Raw genomic sequence first — 19,711 nt, forward strand, 5'->3', positions numbered from 1 at the left:
ACCGTTGATTTTTTAATATGTTTAAATTTTATATGTCTGAATTATTTCTGAAACATTTAGAATTTGAAGAATTTGATTGATAATTTGATATCTCATAACATAGAAGTAATTTGATGCTAAAATTTTTACTGATATTGTATTTGGATGTATTGAACATATGATTAAAATTTAGAATTTATATAATAATTGAAATATTTTATACAAATTTAAATGTACAAATTGCCAATTTCGGTATTAAAGATTAGGTTAAGTTGAATACATTATTTTGATGGAAGTAAAATTGTTTTGAGATAATACATGGTGTTTAGTGAATTTTTAAGTGATTGTGAAATATTTTTGAGAAATAAATATAAATGTTTAGTTGAATTTTTTTATTATATAGATATATTGTAAAATATTTTAACTGAGATTTAAGTATGAAGTATTGAAATTAATATTTGTATGAAATTATAAGTTGGGAATTTGTGTAAGTCGATAAAATTGTTGAATTGTGGATTTGAGTTTTGTGACAGGGAGTTTGGTCTAATTTTAAAAGGGAATGCTATTGAATTTTCATTAAAAATTTAATATGGAATTGAAATTTTAAGGATGAACCTGATTATAATTATATCATAATATTTTAGTAAGAGTTTTTGAGATTGTGGTTTTAATTGAATTATAGAGGAGTTAAGGATCCAAGTTGGAGATTAGAGATTTAAATTTAGATTAGGTTTCGTATAGGCCCTGGATACGCATCGTGAGTTTGTTGCGAGCTTGAGGCCAATTTGGATTGTTGTTGATGCTGTTTGTTGAGTTTAGTTGCAAGGAGTTAGGTCTAGTTATAGGGGAGACTTTACCGAAATTTAAGTAAAACTTTAGAATTTATTCTTGTTTCTGTAGACTAAATTAATTGGTTAATTCTGTCAATCAATTAATAGAGATCAGTGTATCTGTATAGATGATCGGGACTAGCCGTTTTCTTCTTCCAGCTAGACTAACTACAATAGGGTCAGTAACTTTGTGAGTTGGATATTGATTATATTCTGTAATTTTAACATTATTTATATGTTTTTAGCATGCTCATGCATTTTATAAATATAGTTTCATGCTCAGCTAAATAAATTAGAAGCACTCTTATTGTTACATATTTATTTATAGATAATTATTTGTATTTGCCGCCTTGGGAATAATTTAGAGTTGTGCGTAAGTGCGTTATATGTATATATAGTAAATGATGGATATGAATTGGACCAGTAGTCGCGACTCAAACTAATTTCGTTGAACCCTATCCTTATAGATATGGAAAGTCGAGGTAAGGCACGGCTCTGAGTTGAGTGAAAGTCCGATTTGAGTTGAGCTCGCTGGTGAGATTTGAATTGAAAGAGCTGTATAGTGGATTAACTTTCATATTTATGCATTAATGTGATATACTGGGTGCGTGAGTAACTCCCATATTTGTTATATGTGTTAGATATGCATTTTATAATAAAACTGCGTTGGTTTTAGGTAGTTGAAATTACATTTGTAATCAACATCTAAACTCGCTAAGTTGAACGCTCACTTTTGTTCAATTATTTTTCCTTAGGTAACAGGTGAATATTATTTTAGTAGTGAACATGTTTTATTTGTCACATGAAAACTTAAACTAGTAATGTATTAACTGTATTTATTATTTTTTTATATATAAAAACCTGCATTGATTGTTTTAGATGTACTTATGATGTAAAATTAATTTAATAAACTTAGCATGTAATTGTGATATTGGATTTTAGGGTTAGTTGAGCTCCCGATATGATATCGGATATGAATTGAGTTTTTTTTTTCGTTGAATTATTCAATTTATTGCTGGACTTTGTTTTCTTGAGTTAACCCTCTATTTTGGATTTAGTTATTGGGTGGGTTTAATTGTTAGGTACTAACCCAGCGCCGGTCTGGTTAAAAAGTCAGGTTGTGACACTTTTAATCCTAACATTTAATTTTTTAGGTTTAATTTCAATCACTGAATATAAAGTTTGTTGAAAATATTATGGACAAAATTATGTACATCTTAATTTTGTTTATTGATTTTTGGGGTTTAATTTTTATCATAAGATTTAAAGAAAAAAAATTATCCAATTTAATCTCAACCCTTCATTTCTTTTAATCTTAAAATCTGCCACCATTAATTTTAGAGTTTTCCCATTTCCCTCTTCCCCATCAGCTTGAGATTTCTGTCTCATATCTGCCTCCACCCGCAGAGCATGCCCCATCGACACATCAAACTATCTAACCCATTCCACTCGGCTCCTCCTCGCTAATGCGCGCGGAGAGAACCCTTCGAGACCCACCTAGACGCTTCCTCACGTCCATTCCCTCTTCTCCTTTGGCTTTCAACAGAGACCCATTTCAGTTTGGCTCATCTCCTTTGAATTCCGGGCGTACCTCTCTTCTTCCTCGATCCTGTTTCGATTCCAATGGTGCAAGGCCCAATTTTGCTCAAGCCAAATGACCACTGATTGGACAATCTGCCATCATCACAGAACTTCGTTAAGCGTATGCTTCATTGCTTTAAAATTTTAATTTTGTTGTGGCTAACATCTTCCATGACATTTCCTTTGTTGGACTTGTGTTATTTCAGGGATCCAAATCAATAGATGGATTCAAATTAATTGGTTTAAATTATCCTCTGAAAATTTTAAGGTGTCAATAATTAATTTGATTATAAATGTGGTTTTGACTATTGTGTGGATTAGCCAATTTGAAGTTGCCTACTGCTCACTGTGAAATGTTGTTAACTAACCTGTGGTGGTGTTAATTCATTCAGTTTCTGTTATTGTAAATTTCATTTTTGGTTATTTTATTGGTTAGTTAATTCCAAACTGTTCATTCCTTCATAAAATGATTATCACTCATGAGAGTTTTTAAGGACTTCATGTGCTAAAAGTTGTCCATGTAATTCATGAAAAGAGAGAGGATCTGGGCGCAAATTAAAAGAGAAGTGATTAAGAGTGATAATCACTATCAATATTTCAATAGATTATGGCGTTGAACTCCGCTGGGGAAAGAGGACGTCCAGCGGCACCCAATTCATCAACCAAAGCTTTTGCACATTGCAAATAATCCAAAACTGACATATCATTTTTCTTTAGCTCTTGAAGTTCTATATGAAGTTAGAATTATCAATTTTGAGAAATGAAGCCAAAGGCATTAGCCGAAGCATGCCATACATCATAAGAAGAGGTCAGGCCAATTATATAAAGAAACACTTCTTTAGAGAGGGAAGATAGAAGCCAAGTGAGAAGCATCTGGTCCTTGTTGAACCAAGTTTCATAGCCAGGATTTGGAATTTGTTTAGCGGTAGCAAAGGCATTTGCAATTGTCTTGGATGGGGGGGAAGAGGAGCCACCAATGAATTCATTCAGATTTTGTTAATTGAGAAGGGGTAAAAGCTGAATGTTCTTGGCCGGGTAGCTCTTTGTTGCGAGTTTAACAGAGAAACTATGATGAGTGGAAGTAGTAGGCGACAATGGAGAAGAGAGGCATTAGAAGATGAACTCATGATTTTGAAGATTGCTCTAATACCATGTAAAATATGTGATATTGCATTGCTTGTATCGTTGTATAAGAGATGGTAAAACATATATATGAGCAGATTGTACAAGATAAAGATATACAAGTAAACATATATGTGTCATCTACATGAAATAGAATAACGAAAGAGATAAATGAATGAAAGACAAGTTCAGCTAAAAGAGAATCAAATGGGAGCAAATGGCCTTCTCACCATCTACCTTCAACTGGAAAAATATGAATTAATTAGCGTCACAAATCACATAGAACATCAGCCTTATTCAAGCTTTTGCATATGAACACTGGCCTATCCCTGTCTCTTCAGCCTTCTGGCAAAGAAATTGGACAATGAAAGAATGAGCAATATTATAATTATTAGGTACAAAAAAAAATGTGTTAACTATGCATAAAGTGAGATGATTATATTTTTTCAAATAATGCTTACCATTTCCTTAAATAATGCTTCAATGGTGTTATTAAGGCTGCCTTCCCATTCCCATTCACATATATATTTTTTATCTGAGAAGCGTTTCCATTCCCATTCCCTTGTGTATTTAGGTTCTCCTGTTTGAACTCTCCATAGCTTTGGCGTGCTCAAGACTTTTTGCGCAAAGATCTTCATATTGGGGCATTCTATAATGATCACTTCTTCCAAAGATGGGAACCCGAAGGTAGAATTACCAGAGCAGAAGCTAGAGAGGCTTGGTAGATGTTGAAGTTCCAAACATTTTAGTTGACCGAAGCAAATCTCCTCTTCTTCATCTTTATCTGCTTCAGTCACTATAATTTCTTGGATCAGTTCACAATACTCTATCTTCATTTTTCTAAGTCGTTCAAGACTTCTCGCTGTTGAGGAAGATATTAGATTTACTAGACCTTGGCAAATTGATACCTCCAGTGTTGTGAGATTTTGGAAGGAAACTGAGGATGGCACTAAAATTTCCAGTCTGCCACATTCAAATACTTCTAAAGTCTCCAGATATTGAAAAACTGTGAGTAGCTTGGCGTCCATCAGATGCTTGAGCCTTGGCAGTTCAGACAGCTTTAGTTCTTTCAATTTTACTAGTATTTCCTCGCTAACAATCTCTTCATGAAAAATGATTTCTTCAAAAGAAGCATCACTCAGAACAAGCTTCTCCAGATTGGGTAAACCTTGAAAGAAATAAGATGGCAAAAGTGTGGAGTCATTGGAAAAACAAGTTAGCTCAATGCCCTTCAGTCCACACAAGAAATCAGCTTGAGTCCACATATCCTTCATGGTGTTATATTCCACTCTCAATTCTTCTAAACTTGGGATCGCAACCTAATAAATCAAATAAATAATAAGCAATAAAAAGGGATATAGGATGATCAATAAACAAGGATATTAATAAGAACTGACCTTCCCGCCAGAAGAGGCTGCAATGGAAATAACAAAGTCCCCATTGCGAATTCCTTCTTCATTTCCCTCAGCAATCATGCTTAGATCTTGTTCCTCACAAAATTTTGAAGCCAATAATTCCACGTTTGGACAGCCAACCATGTCAATTCTTTTCAAGGATGGGCATTTCATAAAATCCCTTGCAGAATAAAAACTTGACAATTTAGGCAAACTCTCGAGACTTATGGACTTCATTGATGGAAATATGATCTTATCCTTCACTATTTCCTCGCCTGCTTCTTTTGTGATGATATGTTCCACCAAACTACATCTTTTTAATTCCATATGTTGGAGATTTACAAGACCCGAAGCCATGGACAGAGTAAATATATTAGTCAAGCTGCTACAATTCTGAACTTGCAAAAACGTTAGGTTTTTAAAGCTCAAAATTCCTTGAGGATCATCGTTCCACACATGCCTCAATCTAGGCAAATCAATTAACCTCAATTCATTTAAATACTTTAGTAACCCAACATCACCTTCGTCAGCATTTAGCCCTTCCAAATCAAACAGCTCTTCTACAGAATCGCATCTTTCCACAACCAGCCCATTTTTGTTTTTTGCAACACCCGGCTTATTTAACAAGAACAAGTACTTTAGTAGATTTGAGGATACGGCATTTGAGAAAAAAGCACAATCGTCCACCACTAACTTTCCTAAGTGCTTCAAGTTCCTGAATGGAAATTGGCCATGCCATTTTTCTTTCAGCATAGGAAAGTTGGAGAGCTGCACATCATCTATCCCTTCAAATCCAACCTGCAAAATCAAAATATTGCATTATTGTAGAACACTAAACAAGCATATTTAAATAAGTACAATTAACCAAACACATTAGCACTGAGTTCATTAAGGAGAGAAGCAAGATTTGGTAAATACGTACATATTTCATGTGGAGCTGTTCAATGTTGGCATTGAGATTGCCTTCCCAACGCCAATTTGAATGGTAAAAGCCTGTCAATACACCGCATAACTTTGGCGTGCTTGACACTCCAGCAGTGAAAATCCTCAACTTGGGGCATTTACGAACAGTTAATTGTTCTAATGATGGGAATTTGAAAGTGTAACTGCCCAAGCAGAAGCTTGTGAGGCTCTGTAAATCCTCAAGATGTAAACTTTTCATTTTGCTGAAAACAATCTCATCTGTTGATCCAATTCCATCCTCTTGATCACCTCCTACTATTTCGGTCAACACATTGCAGGATTTTACAGTCAATGTCTCAAGTTGTACCATACTTTTGGCTGTGGAAGATGTAACAATATTTATCAATGCGTTGCATTGATGTACATTCAGAGCTTTTAGATTTCGGAAAGACGCAGAGGATGGTGCTAAAAAAATAAAGTTTCCACAAGACACTATCTTAAGAGTCTCAAGAGACTGAAATAATGGATTATGCAGTTGGCAGTCGGATTCCCATACATGCTTCAAATCATCAAGATTTTTAAGCTTTAAAGCCCTTATCGGTGGGAATGCAGTGATATCTTCTTGGTCACCGACGAATCCTTCACATGGAAATAGCTGCTTGAGAGAAGAATCAAGGACTACAAGATTTTGGAGATTGGGGAATCTTGGAAGTAAACTAAACAGAGGAAAAGGAGATTTGTTTGGAAAGAAACGCAATTGAAGAACTTTCACTTGGGAAAAGAAGTCAGTTGGAAATTGAGAGTGCAGTATAGTCAAGGCAGACCTCTTGTCTAAAGACAACTCTTCCAAATTGGGAAACATCTGCACATCAATAAATAAAAATTCGAAACCAAGTTGGATTAGGCTTTTTTTTAAAAATTATTAGCAGCATGTTATTTTTCTATAATTATTTTCGGAATATGTATGATGTGAAAGAGTATTATTGGCTTATCGTATTATTAGCAGCATGGGAATAATTTTTTTTTTATTATTTTTAAATTTTATTAAATTATTTTTTATTATAATGTTGTATCGCTGTTATTAAATTAATTTTCTTTAAGGAAAAAAAAAAAGAAAAATAAGGGAATTGCTGTTCCCAGCTCCAATGCCAGTTTTCATTTTCTTTTTTTTTTTTTTAAAGAATTCAAGGAAACATAGTAAATAAGTTAAATCGAAATAATTAGGGACAAGATTAGATTTCAAAAATCAATTGAAATCCTTTTTTCATTTTATATTTATTTTTTTGCAATTATTATGGTGAGAAATTTAATAAATAAAAATTTTTAATTTTTTGACTTAAAAAACTTATTTTAAAACATATAGAAATCATGTTAAAAATAATAAAATTGTGTGAATATTAAATTAATTTTATTTTTTAAAACGAAGCCTTGACAGTTTAGTAAATTCAATGGGACATTATTGATGAAACTTAGTAGGGAGGAATTACCATACACCTACCAAAAAATTAAAATAAAAATGGAAAAAGTGAAAAAAGAGTGACATGCTTAATTAAAATGTATCTTATATATTTGCAAAAATACTAATTTAATAAAATGCAATTAAATTCAAAATAAATTAAATGCTTAATATACGAATTTTTCTATATTTTATAATAATAAGTTTTAATTTTTTTGTCAAAATAACCTACATTAAAAATGAAAAAGTAGCGTTATATACTTTTTAAATGTAAAAGATAATTAAATAAAAATAAATTAAATTGAATTATTGTGTTTTTAACTTTTCAAACACGCTAAATAATTATTTAACAAATAAATATTTAATTTCATTTATATACTTATTGAAATGTTCAATTTAGCTTATTTTTAACTTTTTATCTAAATTAATCTAGATGTTTTAATTTAAACTCAATTTGGCCTAACAATTTTAAGTTTTAAAAGCTAGATTTTTTTATTTAGACCAAAAATCAAAAAGTTTAATTTCTTTATTTTTAAACTAAATTTCTTGATTAAGCTAAAAAAATCAAGAATCTCACTCTTGATTTTCTTAATTTTTAGATTAAATTGAGTTTAAGTTGAAAATTTCGGATAATTTAAAAAAAAAATAAAAATGGGCTACATTGAAAATCCCACTAAATACCCGGATGGATTTGAACATTAAACCATTTTTGTAACCTTGTAACGTTTGAGAAATGAATAAGCAAAACTAACCTTATGACAAAAAGGTGTTGCAAAGGGAGTATCAAACCCTTCATTGTCTAGCCTTTGCTCGCTCCCTTCATCGTTGGTGTTGGGTCTATGTAACCTCACGAGTGTGCCAAAGACATTCTTCATGCTTGGACATTTATATATGCTCAACTTTTTCAATGATGGACATTCCAAATTACTCGATCCTGAATAGAAACTTGAAAATTTAGGCAAACATTCAAGGTCTACGAATTTCAACGAAGGAAGTATCATCTTATCAGCAAAAGAAGTTGCTTCCTCAGGTCCCTCATTTTCTATAATTTCTTCAATCATGTTACAATTGTTTAACTTAATCTCTTGAAGTTGCATGAGGCACAACGCTGTCGACCAAGTAAATATATTCTTCAAGCTGTTACAATTTTCAACATGGAGCAACCTTAGGTTATTGAATTCTAAAATTCCCAGAGGATCCTTGTTCCATAAATGTCTCAACATTGGTAGATTTGTTAAGTGCAATTCACTTAGTTGGGGAAGTAGCCCAATGTGCCCATCATCAGCACATAGCCCTTCCAAATCAAATACTATTTCTGCTGAATCACAGTATTCTACTCGAAGCCGTTCCAACTTGTTTAAGAAATGCAGTAAATTGGCTGGTACAGGTATATCAGAAATTGCACATTTATCCACTGTAAGCGAATGAACATTGTGGAAGAGTCTCCCTTGGATTCCACCATGCCAGAGCACAGGGAATTTAGATGCTTGAAAATATGGGCGAACCTTCTAATTCCACAAGATAATATTATTCACAAACATGAAATGTAAATAGGGCAAAGGGGAAAACAAATGAACTAACTTCTAATAAACATACAAGCATGTTATGCAAGGAACATAATTTATCTACAGGAAAAAAAAGGTAGAAGAATAAATATGCATATTCGTACCAATTGGTTGGCTGCTATGGTTGCATTAAGGTTTCCCTCCCAGTGCTGTTGATTTTGCAGTCGTATTCCTCGTCGCTTTGGTGTGTTTAGAACTCCAAAAGAGAAAATCTTCATCTGTAAGCATTTATTAACTTTAACATTTTCTAAAGATGGGAAATTGAAGGCGTGATTCCCTGAGCAAAAGCTGATAAGACTAGACAGATAAGTAAGTTCCAAAATTTGTAGTTTGCTGAAAATAATCTCATCCTCTGTATGATCAACTCCATCGCTTGTCACTATTTCTGTCATCTTATTGCAACTATGTACTGTCATTTTGGTTAGTTGCACCATAGTCTTGGCTGTAGACGCTGTTATCAAGTTTACCAATCCTTCACAGTAACTCACTTCAAGAGTTGCTAGATTTGGGAAAGATGATGACGATGGTACTATGTTGGTCAAACTGTTACAACCGTTTACACTCAGAGTCTCAAGATGCTGAAGAACTGGTTTCAGTCTGGAGTCTTCGTCCCATATCTGCTTCAAATTATCAACAGTGGATAGCTTTAAATTTTTCACCAATGTAAATCCTTCACATGAGAACAGCTCTTCTAAATTACTAGATTCTACAACAATTGTTTCCACATAATGTAATGTTTTAAGGAAACCAATAAGAAAAAGTTGTGATCTATTCTGCAAGTTGCTCAAAGTAAGAACTTTGAGTTTAAAAAAGTGCTGAAATGACAATTGACGATGCTGTATCGCGATCAAGTCCTTGTGCTCCAAAGTCAATTCCTCCAAGTTGGGACTCATCTGAGGAGAAGAAATAGATTGTTAAACCAATGAATTTTGGTTTACTGATACATACTTGAGTTGCTTTAAAAACCATAAATCTTAAATTACAACTCTAATTGAAACTTAATAATAAAAAAAAAAGAAATAATTAAGTAGTCAATAATTAAAATAATGATGAAATGTCTAAATACATGTGAAATGATAAAAGTATCCTTCATTAACAAAAAAAATTAAGATAATTATATTTTCCTAGAAAAAATCCTTTTACAAGAAATTTCAAAAAAAAATTCAAAATTTATTTACCAAGCAAATTTTTTCCAAGACAAAATATTTCAATTTTTTTTCCTAAACCCAAAAAAAGCATTTATCACAGAATAAAAATTTTCCAAGAAATTTTCTTTTAAAAATTTATGCATAGTTGAAAGAAGGCAAAAAATGTCTTTTTCTTCTACTTGAACAACAAAATACCTTTCTTGTTTTTTCTATATAGAAAAGTGTCATCTACAAAATACTATCCTCATAAATGGAGAGGGTTCTCTATTATTAAATTATCAAGGAATAACTAATTCGGTTCTATATAGAAAAGTGTCATTTATATTCTCGTTATCCGAAACTTTTATGATAATTTTATTGATTATATTAGTTAATGTTTTTTTAGTAATATCAAAATATGAAGATATTTTGATTATTTCGTAAGTTTATCTTCATTTCTATTATAAATATTATTTAAAGATAATAATAAAAAATATATAAATTAAGATAAAAACTATTTTATAAACACATAATTTAAATATATATTAAAATAAAATTAGTATATAATTTAAGTCAAATTAAATTAGGATTGATTAAAACTCTTTTTATAAACATATTATTTAAATAAAAATGAAAATAGAATGGTAATAAATTAACATATTGATAAAATATTATTAATTAGATTTCATTTTGATTTTTAAATTAAATATTAATGCGGAGCAATTTCCTATTAAATATTAATAAAATATTTCTCCTAATGTGAATGTAATTAAAAAGTAGGAGCAATTTCTGAAATTTATATTATAGAAATGGAAAAGAGAATTTGAGGGAAAAAAATTCAACTAAGGTGTTACAAAGAAAGAGGAGGAAAGGATATTACCTTGTCCAGCAATAGAAGGGGCTGTTGAATTGGAATGTTGTGTTGGCCCTGTTTATGTACTTCTTCCCAACCAAATTTCATTACTTTGCGACAATTACGAACATTCAAACTTTTCAATTTTTGCCACTCAGAAATGTGTGTCCCTGGGTAGAAACTCCTCAGTTCTGATAGTTCAATAAGTTTAAGGGAGGTTAATTGAGGAAACTTAAAACAGTAATAAGGGGCTGGTTCCACATCTTCTGGCTTTGCAACAATCTCCTCAACCCCACATTCTATTATTGAAAGCTTTTCAAGTTGCAAAAGACCCTCGGCTACGGAGGCTGGAAAAAGATTTTTTAGAACATCACAATTTGAAACTTCAACTGATTTCAAATTTTGAAAAGTGAAAACTCCTTGTGGATCCTTCCTCCACACATGCTTCAACGATGGCAGACTCTGTATAGATAATTTTCTCAGCTCAAATGCTTCAATAACATTGAACCCTTCAAGTTGATATATCTCTTGCAATGAAAAACAATTATCTACATTCAACTCCTCTAATCTTTGGAATCTTTCTAAGACATTTGATGGAAAAACAGTCATCAATTTCGAGCAATCATAAATACCCAATGATTTTAGTTTACAGAAGGAATTAGCCGCAAGTTGGGTGTGCCATATACTTTTCATTTCATATGTTTCGTAGAGACTCAATTTCTCTAAGTTAGAGAAAGTAACCTGCAATGAAAAGACACTCGCGATGCTTAGTAATGCAAGAAATTCAATATAATCATAAGCTAATTAAAGATGAGAAAAAAAAAAAAAGAGTAATCAGTGCAGGTTACTTGAAAAAAAAAAAAAGAGTAATCGCGATGCTTAGCCGCAAGTTGTCTCTGGTTTAATCACCAATGGCTCAACAGAGCCATTGTTCTCTAATGATTTGTGGAAACTAGAAGCACATGCCTTAATCCTCTTTGGCTTCTCTTCCATAGAGTTCCACTTTTATTCGCTTGGCTTCGATGCTTCATGAGATTGTGACCATTGACGGTGCTTTTGCCTTCAATTTCTGCATTCCGTAAGACTACAGTCCCTAAACTTGATTCTGGGTTCATGTGATCGAAGACATTAGCAGAAATTTATGGTGTTTCTAATTGTAGTTAAGTTGAAAATTGGATGCCTTATAATTTTCTATTTGGTTTAATGATTCATCTGCAGGTGGACATTTGCATTAGTTATGGTATATTTTGCAGTATGCAAACCACATTTTTCAATTTTAATTCCCTAATAAAGCAGTTTAGTAGTTTACATGTATTTGTTTATTTATGTAGTTTGCCACTGTCGCATGATCTGGATATGGGTATTGGATGTCATCATTGCCAATTCCCAATGAAAATGTAGATTCTTTAGAACAGATGTGGAAGATCACGGAACTACAAACTCTACAACTTACAAGGAAAAAGCAATGAAAGGAACTATCAAAGCTGCAAAGCCACTGTGCAGAAGAGGCAATTAGGCTGAGAGCTGGATTTTGGGGATATCTTATGCAAAATATTTATCAGGTCAGTTCTTCTACATATCAATTTTCTAGATAGTGAATTGAAAATAACATGCATCTTTTGTGCTTATATTGAATTAATGAAAATAAACATACACATTATTAATTATAATTACAAAAAAAAAATTAGAAACAATAAGTATAAATAATTAAAAATATTATCAAGTAATAAACTGATTGTCCACAATGTACAATAACAATTTAGAAAATTTAATAACCTGCGCAACGTGTAGGCAAATGACCGGTAATTGCATAATCTTGAAGCTAGGAAAAGTAATAAAAGAAATTTGAAGTTGCGAGATTAATAAGTTAAACACAGATTCAGACGTCAACAAAATGGATATTTTATCATTTATCATACATAAGTGGATCAAATATTGTATTTTTTCCAACTAATTTTGTATTGGCCACAATTTCATGTTAATTTAGCCTAAGATAATACTCTACCAGGCCAACTATATCAACTATAATTTTAAGATATTTTAACAGGCCAAAGATATACAAACACTGATAGAGATAGGAACAGAGATATTGAACAATAGATGGAAATTGTAATGAAACTAATGTAACTTGTATTTATTCGGTAAAAGAAGGAATGGTTCTAGTTTAGCAATTACAAACTTCTGCTATTTCAATTCAACTCAAAAATAAAGAAACGAAAGAGAAAGAAATGGTTGTCAAGCATCCCTCAGGAACTAATTCACTTGCTAACCAAGTTAGCCCCAGCCCACGGCTGCCAAATAACAAAAATCTTCTCTCGTTTAGCTGCTGAAAGTGAAACAGTCCCTATATATAATGGATTTGGATCCCCTTTTCTGTTAGCATCTCTAGGTGGCCTTCCCTCCTTAATTCCCTCTAACAGAGTAACACTCATGCTAACCATTTCCAGCTCTTCCCCTGTTTTGTTACTGCTGCCAGTGTCCCTTCTCCAGAGCCTTCCATCCTGTTTATGTAATCTTCTTTCATCCTTCAACGAGCTCTTCTAATTCTTTTAGTATAAACCCACATTGTACCCAGGTTTTATCCGTTTCCTGCTAGCCCATAGATTGATCACGATCCTTAACAAACACCTTGAGGAATTACAAAAACAAAATATTGTGATAAAAACATAGGATAGTGTTCGATTGACTAATGAATAAAGTAGTTGCATACCTCACAAAAATTCAGTGGAGATCTGCTTGAATATTCCCTGTAAGGACATTCAACATTCACGGACCAAGCATTGATCGAATGTTTCTACCTTCTCTTATCTGGAACAATCAATAGCAATAGTTAAGGTCTAAGAATGGAGACTGGAGCGCTGATTTAATACACTAATCTCTCACCAATACCTGCTAAAGTTGCTGCATTATACACTGATTGAAGCTTCTCCACTTTCGGTGGACTTGGTATCCATCTCTTGTGTCCTAAATAAGCATCCTCCAATTTTGTTACAACCCCTAGGTGAAAATCCAATCAGAAACACACTCATGAATATTCAAAGTTAATATGACAAAGATACAAACCATGATTCACATTGAAACCGAATTGAATTTCAGAATTCCCTTTTACTTGGATATTCTAATGACCAATGAAAGCAAAAATAAACCCATCTAAAAAAATTTAAAGAGCCATAATCCAAAATGAAATTTTGCATTACCTTAAGGCTTGAGCACTAGTGCCAAAGCATTTTTTGTCAAAATTTCTTCAATTTTGTAGCAGCAGGTAGGTGTATTACCAGCTGAAAATGAGTTTGACTTAGATGGGTATCCTCTACATAATATTGCTGTGTGGTGGTTCTCTCAGCTGTTTGAGTTTCTGATAGTACTACCTGCACAACAATCATTATACATGCTACAATCACAGGGACGATAAAATTTTGAAAATCTCATTTGCGTGCCCCAGTTATCTTCTTATTTAGTAACATTCTTGAAAGTTCTCAAATTTCTTGCAATGTCACCAAATTACTATTTGAGCATGTAACTGAAATTTCTCAAAATAGTCATGGATAAAAAGGAAAAGGATTTAGGATATCCCTTAACAGTTCACTTTCCCCCTCTCTCCTAATTAATTTTGCCCACTAAATAGCAATGGCTATATCTCTACCTGAGCTACTATAAACAATCAATATGCAAGACAATGGAGTCAATCAGCTGATTAATTTTCCCAAGAAAATCAAAAGGGAAAAGGAATTTCCTAAATCTGAAAATAATTTTAAAAGAAAATTCAAGAGATCAGAATGTGCTAAATGAGTATCAGTCACGATTAAATCAAAGACCATAGCCACGGAAATTAATGTTCAAACAACAGTGCCAATTTGCCATGGAAATTTGTGTTCATTAATATATTGTATAATCTTCAAACAAAGCAAACTAACATGAATAATAATACAAGAAATTCAAAATTGAGAGTATAATAAGTTAAGCACAGATTCAGACATCTACCTTCAACTGGAAAAATATTAGTTAATCGGTGTCACAAATCTCATAGAACATCAGCCTTATTCAAGCTTTTGCATACGAACACTGGCCTATCCCCGTCTCTTTAGCTTTCTGGGAATGAAATTTGACAGCGAAAGAATGAGCAATATTATAATCATTAGGTACAAAAAATATGAGTATTAACTATGAATAAAATGGTTGAATGATTTGAACACAATATATATAAAGTGATTTGATTATATTTTTTTCAATTAATGCTTACCATTTCCACAAATAATGATTGAATGGTGTTATTAAGGCTGCCTTCCCATTCCCATTCGCATAAATATTTTTTTTTTGAGAAGTTTTGGTATTTCACTTCCCAATCCCATTCCCATTCCCATTCCCATTCCCATTCCCATTTATATTTAGGTTCTCCTGTTTGAACTCTCCATAGCTTTGGCGCGCTCAAGACTTCTTGCGCAAAAATCTTCATATTGGGGCATTCTATAATGATCACTTCTTCCAAAGATGGGAAACTGAAGGTAGAATTACCAGAGCAGAAGCTAGAGAGGCTTGGTAGATTTTGAAGTTCCAAACATTTTAGTTGACCGAAGCAAATCTTCTCTTCTTCATCTTTATCTGCTTCAGTCACTATAATTTCTTGGATCAGTCCACATTCCTCTATCTTCATTTTTCTAAGTCGTTCAAGACTTCTCGCTGTTGAGGAAGATATTAGATTTACTAGACCATGGCAATTTGATACCTCCAGTGTTTTGAGATTTTGTAAAGAAACTGAGGATGGCACTAAAATTTCCAGTCTGCCACATTCCAGTACTTCTAAAGTCTCCAGATATTGAAAAACTGTGAGTAGTTTAGCGTCCATCAGATGCTTGAGCCTTGGCAGCTTAGACAGCTTTAGTTCTTTCAATTTTACAAGTCCAGCACGTGTTTCCTTGCTAATAATCTCTTCATGAAAAATGATTTCTTCGAAAGAAGCATCACTCAGAACAAGCTTCTCCAGATCGGGTAAACTTTGAAAGAAATAAGATGGCAAAAGTGTAGAGTCATTGGAAAAACAGGTTAGCTCAATGCCTTTCAGTCCAGACAAGAAATCAGCTTGAGACCACATATCCTTCATGGTGTTATATTCCACTCTCAACTCTTCTAAACTTGGGATCGCAACCTAATAAATCAAAAAAATAATAATCAATAAAAAAGGATATAGGATGATCAATAAACAAGGATATTAATAAAGACTGACCTTCCCGCCAGAAGAGGCTGCAATGGAAAAAACAAAGTCCCCATTGTGAATTCCTGCTTCATTTCCCTCAGCAATCATGCTTAGATCTTGTTCCTCACCAAATTTTGAAGCTAATAATTCCATGTTTGGACAGCCAACCACATCAATTCTTTTCAGGGATGGGCATTTCAGAAAATCCCTTGCAGAATAAAAACTTGACAAGTTAGGCAAACACTCGATACTTATGGACTTCATTGATGGAAACATGATCTTATCTTTCGCTATTTCCTCTTCTGCTTCTTTTGTGATGATATGTTCCACCAAACAACATCTTTTTAATTCCATATGTTGGAGATTTACAAGACCCGAAGCCATGGACAGAGTAAATATATTAGTCAAGCTGCTACAATTCTGAACTTGCAACAACTTTAGGTTTTTAAAGCTCAAAATTCCTTGAGGATCATCGTTCCACACATGCCTCAATCTAGGCAAATCAATTAACCTCAATTCATTTAAATACTTCAATAACCCAACATCACCTTCGTCAGCATTTAGCCCTTCCAAATCAAACAGCTCTTCTACAGAATCGCATCTTTCTACAACCAGCTCATTTTTGCTTTTTGGATAGGAAATAACCGGCTGATTTGACAAGAACAAGTACTTTAGTAGATTTGAGGATACGGCATTTGAGAAAAAAGCACAATCGTCCACCACTAACTTTCGTAAGTGCTTCAAGTTCTTGAATGGAAATTGGCCATGCCATTTTTCTTTCAGCATAGGAAAGTTGGAGAGCTGCACTTCACATATCAATTCAAATGCAACCTACAAAATCAAAATATTCCATTATTGGAGAACACTAAACAAGCATATTTAAAAAAGTACATTTAACCAACACATTAGCAGTGAGTTCATTAAGAAGAGAAGCAAGATTTGGTAAATACGTACATATTTCACGTAAAGCTGTTCAATGGTGGCATTGAGATTGCCTTCGCAATGCCATTTTGGATCGTCCCCCCAGCCTTCCAATACACCGCGTAACTTTGGCGTGCTTGACACTCCAGCAGTGAAAATCCTCAACTTGGGGCATTTACGAACAGTTAATTGTTCTAATGATGGGAATTTGAAAGTGTAACTGCCCAAACAGAAGCTTGTGAGGCTCTGCAAATCTTCAAGTTGTAATGTTTTCATTTTGCTGAAAACAATCTCATCTGTTGATCCAATTCCGACCCCTTCATCGCCTCCTACTATTTCAGTCAACATATTGCAGGATTTTACAGTCAATGTCTCAAGTTGTACCATACTTTTGGCTGTAGGAGATGTAACAATATTTATCAATGTGTCGCATCTACATACGTTCAGAGTTTTCAGACTTCGGAAAGACGCAGAGGATGGTGCTAAAAAAATAAAATTTCCACAAGACTCTATCTCAAGAGTCTCAAGAGACTGAAATACTGGGTTATGCGGTTGGCAATCTGGTTCCCACATATGCTTCAAATCATCAAGATTTTTAAGCTTTAAAGCCCTTATCGGTGGGAATGCAGTGGTATCTTCTTGGTCACCGACGAATCCTTCAAATGGAAATAGCTGCTTGAGAGAAGAATCAAGGACTACAAGATTTTGCAGATTGGGAAATCCTGGAAGTAAACTAAACAAAGGAACAAGAGATTTGTTTGGAAAGCAACGCAATTGAAGAACTTTCACTTGGGAAAAGAAGTCAGTTGGAAATTGAGATTGCAGTATGGTTATGGCAGACTTCTTGTCTAATGACAACTCTTCCAAATTGGGAAACATCTGCACATCAATAAATAAAAATTCGAAACCAAGTTGGATTAGGCTTTTTTTAAAAAATTATTACTTTGTAAATCAATAATATTATATCATGTTAATACAATTTATGGATAAACATGTTATTTTTCTATAATTTTTTTTGGAATATGAATGATGTGAAAGAGTATTATTGGCTTAGCGTATTATTAGCAGCATGGGAATAATTTTTTTTATTATTTTTAAATTTTATTACATTATTTTTTATTATAATGTTGTATCGCTGTTATTAAATTAATTTTTTTAAGAAAAAAAAAAAGAAAAATAAGGGAATTGCAGTTCCCAACTCCAACCAGTTTTCCTTTTCTTTTTTTTTTTTTAAAGAATTCAAGGGAAATATAGTAAATAAGTTAAATCGAAATAATTAGGGACAAAATTAGATTTCAAAAATCAATTGAAATCCTTTTTTATTTTATATTTGTTTTTTTTTTCAATTATTATGGTGAGAAATTTAATAAACAATAAATTTTAATTTTTTGACTTAAAAAATTTATTTTAAAAGATATAGAAATCATGTTAAAAATAATAAAATTGTGTGAAGATTAAATTATTTTTTTTTTTTACAAATTATTTTTTTTTTAAACGAAGCCTTTACAATTTAGTAAATTCAATGGGACATTATTGATGAAGCTTAGTAGGGAGGAATTACTATACAATTAGCGGGCGTGTTCCCAAAAAATTACAACAATACTAATTTAATAAAAATGGAAAAAGTGAAAAAAGGGTGACATGCTTAATTAAAATGTTTCTTATATATTTGCAACAATACTAATTTAATAAAATGCAATTAAATTCATGTGTATACTAAATTTGAATGTGATAAAATTTATTATCGCAGAATAATTAAAAATTAAATAAATATAATTTTTTTTATTTTACTTTTTATGGGAAAGATATTAATTTATTTTAGTTATGGGTGTTTTGATTTTTTAATAATAAATCTAGTAAATAAATGAAATTCTTAAAATATGAATTTTTCTATATTTTATAATAATAAGTTTTAATTATTTTTTTTTTTTCAAAATAACCTACTTTAAATCGAAATGAAAAGTTAACGTTATATACTTTTTAAATGTAAAAGATAATTAAATAAAAATAAATTAAATTAAATTATTGTGTTTTTAACTTTTCACGCTAGATAATTATTTAACAAATAAATATTTAATTCATTTATATACTTATTAAAATGATACTTATTCATTTATATCACGCTAGATTTTTTTATTTAGACCAAAAACCAAAAGTTTAATTTCTTTATTTTTAGACTAAATTTCTTGATTAAGCTAAAAAAATCAAGAAGCTTACTCTTGATTTTCTTAATTTTTAGATTAAATTGAATTTAAATTGAAAATTCTAGATAATTTAAAAAAAAAATTAAAAAATGGGCTACATTAAAAATCCCACTAAATACCCGGATAGAATTGAAAATTAAACCATTTTTGCAACCTTGTAATGTTTGAGAAATGAATAAGCAAAACTAACCTTATGACAAAAAGGTGTTGTAAGGGGAGTATCAAACCCTTCATTGTCTAGCCTTTGCTCGCTCCCTTCATCGTTGGTGTTGGGTCTATGTAACCTCACGAGTGTGCCAAAGACATTCTTCATGCTTGGACATTCATATATGCTCAACTTTTTCAATGATGGACATTCCAAATTACTCGATCCTGAATAGAAACGTGAAAATTTAGGCAAACATTCAAGGTCTACGAATTTCAACGAAGGAAGTATCATCTTATCAGCGGAAGAAGTTGCTTCCTCTGGTCCCTCCTTTTCTATAATTTCTTCAATTGTGTTACAATTGCTTAACTTAATCTCTTCAAGTTGCATAAGGCACAACACTGTCGACCAAGTAAATATATTCTTCAAGCTGTTACAAT

At 32.2% G+C, this 19,711-nt stretch overlaps 2 protein-coding genes and 1 long non-coding RNA gene across 3 annotated transcripts in view; 1 reads left to right on the forward strand and 2 right to left on the reverse strand.

Annotated features, from left to right (window-relative positions):
- Nucleotides 1-981: 981 nt before the first annotated feature.
- On the forward strand, nt 982-3,625 carry LOC131182326 (uncharacterized). The gene is made up of 2 exons (XR_009150644.1): nt 982-2,511; nt 3,117-3,625. It is a non-coding gene; the product is annotated as an uncharacterized LOC131182326 (long non-coding RNA).
- A 66-nt stretch (nt 3,626-3,691) lies between these two features.
- The window catches only part of LOC110661420 (uncharacterized), a 32,387-nt gene continuing 16,367 nt past the window's right edge, over nt 3,692-19,711 (reverse strand). The window contains 7 exon segments of the mRNA XM_058150731.1: nt 3,692-3,857; nt 3,974-4,831; nt 4,910-5,704; nt 5,829-6,671; nt 8,018-8,773; nt 8,935-9,723; nt 10,838-11,551. Of these exon segments, the coding sequence (XP_058006714.1) occupies nt 3,810-3,857; nt 3,974-4,831; nt 4,910-5,704; nt 5,829-6,671; nt 8,018-8,773; nt 8,935-9,723; nt 10,838-11,551 (4,803 nt within the window). The 3' untranslated portion in view covers nt 3,692-3,809.
- Nucleotides 12,923-16,844, reverse strand: LOC110661419 (uncharacterized). The gene is made up of 7 exons (XM_058151426.1): nt 16,032-16,844; nt 15,051-15,953; nt 14,792-14,899; nt 14,008-14,178; nt 13,700-13,807; nt 13,521-13,618; nt 12,923-13,438 (listed from the first exon to the last, which is right to left on the reverse strand). Exons 1-3 carry the CDS (start codon nt 16,785-16,787, stop codon nt 14,852-14,854), a joined length of 1,707 nt encoding a protein of 568 aa, XP_058007409.1. The 5' UTR covers nt 16,788-16,844; the 3' UTR covers nt 12,923-13,438; nt 13,521-13,618; nt 13,700-13,807; nt 14,008-14,178; nt 14,792-14,851.

Source organism: Hevea brasiliensis, chromosome 8 (genome assembly GCF_030052815.1).
Source record: "Hevea brasiliensis isolate MT/VB/25A 57/8 chromosome 8, ASM3005281v1, whole genome shotgun sequence".
NCBI classification, from domain to species: Eukaryota; Viridiplantae; Streptophyta; class Magnoliopsida; order Malpighiales; family Euphorbiaceae; genus Hevea; species Hevea brasiliensis.

Coding starts and splice junctions, on each gene's coding strand:
- LOC110661419 (XM_058151426.1), bottom strand. CDS start 16,787: ATGCTGAAAGAAAAATGGCATGGCCAATTTCCATTCAAGAACTTGAAG. Junction 15,954..16,031: donor CAGCCTCTTCTGGCGGGAAG/GTCAGTCTTTAT, acceptor TTGATTTATTAG/GTTGCGATCCCAAGTTTAGA. Junction 14,900..15,050: donor AATCATTATTTGTGGAAATG/GTAAGCATTAAT, acceptor TTTCATTCCCAG/AAAGCTAAAGAGACGGGGAT.